Here is a 3,928-nt window from a genome sequence, read left to right on the forward strand (position 1 = left end):
GTTGTCCGGACTGTGGGTTGCGTATTGCCGTGACATATGTGCGTTTATGTTTAGGTCTGGACATGTTGGCCAGCAGTTTGCCTGTTTTATTACCCCACCTAAAGAATTTTTGTTTTGTGTAGAGTACGTCTTTTTTGGCCTGTTCCAGTAGGTGGGTGTCTAGGAGCTGTTTCGTTTCTTGGTATTTAAGTAATAAGGATAAGGGGCACTAATTTTAAACAGAATGTAAAACAGATTTCATGTTTGCAGAAAAATCGTCGACATGTAAAAACTCTCTCTCTCTCTTTGTAATGTATACGGTCACCATTTCTGACCTACAGCCTATTTTTTATTAATTGCATTTTGAAATTGTTATCATAGTATGCATTTTGCTCTGTGAAAATGAACTATGTGACAGTGAAGCTTAGCAATGTTGACTATAAACAAATTAAGAAAAGCTAGTGATGTCAATGGTGTAGCCATGCTTGTTGTCGCTGTGTAGCCCAAGGCATAAAGGACATTTACCCAGGTTACTGTAAGGGCCTGCCATTGCGGCACAGTGCCCTTACTGGCATTTGGCCCTTATACCCCACCAGGTTACCTGCCTCTCAAACCTGATGTACAGCTTTATACATGCTAAGATTCTTTGGTAGGCTGCTGTGCTTTTATGTGGATTGTTTTTTGTGTGCAATAGTGAACTTGTGCCATATACATGATAGATTGATAATAGTCTGCAGACCTAATTTAAACATTTTTGATAGCGTATGAATGTATTTTATTTTCTATGAAATTGCAGAATATTCCAAGCATCTTTAAACATGGAAAAGAAAACCCAAAATAAACGTAAATACGAGGATGAACACAGAACATTCTTAACGGAATGGGAAAACTTGTATTTTTTCATAGATCACAAAGGCAAACCCCTCTGTCTGATATGCCAGACTGCACTAACACACTTCAAGTGTTCAAATCTTCAACGTCATTTTAGCACACATCATGCTAAAATGGACGAGGAATTCCCTATAGGTACTGAACTACGATCTCACAAGGTAAAAACTTTGAAGGGTCAAATTGCAAAACAAACACAAGTGTTCCAGAAATTTTCCAAACATTCTGAGACAGTTACACATGCCTCTTATAAAGTTGCTTGGAATATTGCCCGTGCAAAAAAACCTTATAATGAAGGTGAATTTGTTAAAAAATGTCTCACAGATGTAGTGTCCATCCTGTGCCCAGAAAATATAGCTCTGAAAAAAATGGTTTCAGACCTACAACTCTCACGACATACAGTTGAGCATAGAATATCAGACATAAATGTTTCTGTTGAATCTCAATTAACTTCTGATCTTCAAAAATGTGAATACCTCAGCATTGCACTAGACGAGTCTTGTGATGTCCAGGACAAATCTCAATTGGCAATATTTGTACGGACTGTTTCAAAGGATTGTGTAATCAAGGAAGAACTCCTTGATATAATGCCTTTAAAAGACCGAACCCGGGGCATTGATGTGAAAGAAACACTGATGGATGTTATGGCAAAATCAAAGTTGCCTATATCAAAGCTTACAGCAATGGCAACTGATGGGGCACCATCCATGGTTGGATCTGTGAATGGCCTTGTGGGACTGTGCCGGGCTGACAAACAGTTCCGTGACTTCTGGACGTTTCACTGCATCATCCATCGGGAGCAACTGGTATCTAAAAAGTTACATTTGGATCACGTAATGGATCCTGTCCTAAAAATAGTCAATTTTATTCGCACACATGCTCTCAATCACAGACAATTTAGGAATCTCATTGCTGAGCTTGACCAAGGTCTTCCAGGCGACCTGCCACTTTACTGTACCGTAAGGTGGCTTTCAAAAGGTAAAGTCTTATCTCGTTTTTTGGAACTTTTGAACCCTGTGAAGATTTTTATGGAAGCAAAAGGAAAGGAATACCCTGAGCTGTCAGATCCACAATGGGTTTTAGACCTGGCATTTCTTGTGGACATGCTGCGGCATCTCGACAGACTCAACCTGGATCTTCAAGGGAAATTCAAGATACTGCCTGACATGGTGCAAAGTATATTTTCTTTTATCAGCACACTCAATTTGTTCAATACTCAACTTCAAAAGGGAGATCTAACACATTTTCCTTTACTGTTAAAGGAAAGTGAACAAGTACCTGATATCTTAAAAAGTAGCACAGCACGGTATGCAATATTGACTGAAGAACTTAAAGACAGCTTTCTGGAAAGATTCCATGATCTACAGCTGAAAAAAACTCAGATTAGATTCCTAGTTGACCCTTTCAATACGGATGCCAACACTTTGAAAGCCCCTTTAGTCACAGATGAAGCAAGTACACAGATTGAGATGCTTGAATTTTATGAGGATGACCGACTTAAATCTGTCCTGAAAGATGGAACAATTGAGTTCTGGAGAACTGTACCAATGGAGAAATACCCCAATGTCAAATGTGCAGCACTCAGACTTTTATCAATGTTTGGTTCTACTTACCTTTGTGAGTCTTTTTTTTCTACACTAAAACAAGTTAAATCAAAGCATAGATCTGTTCTAACAGATACACATGTAAGAGAATTACTGCGAGTAGCGACAACCGCATATGACCCAGAATTTAAAAAAATGATTGATAACAAGGACTGTCAGAAGTCTCACTAAGAAAAAGGACAGCAGGGGACGTGGCATGACCGAGCTTCTGTGGACGCAGGGTAAGTGAACTTCACCGAAAATTTGAAAAATTATCCTGCCTGGGAGACCATAGGCACCCCACACCTACTCACCGGTGCTCCTAAAGCTCCCCTGCACTTTACAAGTTGTTCACTTGGTAACTGCCTGGTGTACCCTCGTTGTCTTTTAGTACTGGCATCCTGTGTGTGTGCTATCATTTATTTTAGCTACTCTGATCCTTATGCACAATAGGCATCTATGCCTTTCTATGTTTGGTGCTCGTAGCCCTGATTACTGCCTGGTCTTTGTTTGAAATGTTATTGGGACTTTTTTGCTCTTTATATAAATCTGGTGGTTGATAGGGGGCGTGGCTTGGCCGGGCATGTGAGTAGACGCTGACTCCGTGAGCTCCCTAATAATCCTCTTAAAAATCCTTATTCCTGCACCCTATACACGCCTGGGTTGCCCCAAACCAAGCACAGAGCCCCACCGCTGCATAGAGACTTCGTTTGTGCCAGCTTGAAGGCTCCAAAAGAACTCCTGCACCTGATCTCTGTGCAGCCTCGGACACTCACCGCGAGGCACGACCCGCCATCTTGCATCCTGACACACTCAGTGCCTGCGACGGGACCCTCTTCCCCTCCCGACGTCCACAAACAACAGCGGCAGGGTGAGACTCGCCCCATCTCCCCGCCTGACTGCTCTGCACAGAACCCGGAGAGCGGGTGTGACGTGCGTCCGCAGCTCCGTCCCCCCGCTCGGCGTACACAGCCTGGAGCGGCCGGCTGGACGTGGGAGCTAGCCGCCCTCCATTTCAACACCCCGCGGGAGGTGGCGGCTCCCTAAGGAGAATCGGCGGAGAGACAGGTGAGCCTGCCAGTGCCACTGGACAGCTTAGAGACGATACGGGAGGAAGCGGGGTAGGACACAGAGGCGGCATCCTCCCCCTATCCCTCACCCCAGATCCCTTCCTCTGGCTGAAACATACCCAATGCCCTACCCTAACCTCCAGAACCAACACCTCTCCTAAACCTCTGCCTTGGACACTTTTATCTGTCTGGGAGCCCTGTATACACTCCAGGTCCTAAGCCCTATACACCTGAGACTGGGCCTGATACTCCTGGCTTTTTTTTTCACCCTCCCCATTATTTCTCTTTTTTCAAGAGGAGCCATTTTGGAGGCACGGGGTACTCCCAATTGTCTACACAGCTTGCTCCCCCTGCTGGTCTTCTAAGAAATTACATTCCACGCTCCAGACATCCCAGCAGCAATGGGGA

General features: G+C 43.9%; 1 protein-coding gene across 1 annotated transcript; it reads left to right on the forward strand.

Moving 5' to 3' along the window:
* Positions 1-983: 983 nt before the first annotated feature.
* On the forward strand, positions 984-2,642 carry LOC146056224 (general transcription factor II-I repeat domain-containing protein 2B-like). Its single transcript, XM_083168354.1, has one exon. The coding sequence runs from the start codon at positions 984-986 to the stop codon at positions 2,640-2,642; it is 1,659 nt and encodes a 552-aa protein (XP_083024480.1).
* The last annotated feature ends 1,286 nt before the right edge of the window (positions 2,643-3,928 follow it).

Source organism: Crinia signifera, unplaced genomic scaffold, assembly GCF_055691185.1.
Source record: "Crinia signifera unplaced genomic scaffold, ASM5569118v1 HAP2_SCAFFOLD_744, whole genome shotgun sequence".
Classification (NCBI taxonomy): Eukaryota; Metazoa; Chordata; class Amphibia; order Anura; family Myobatrachidae; genus Crinia; species Crinia signifera.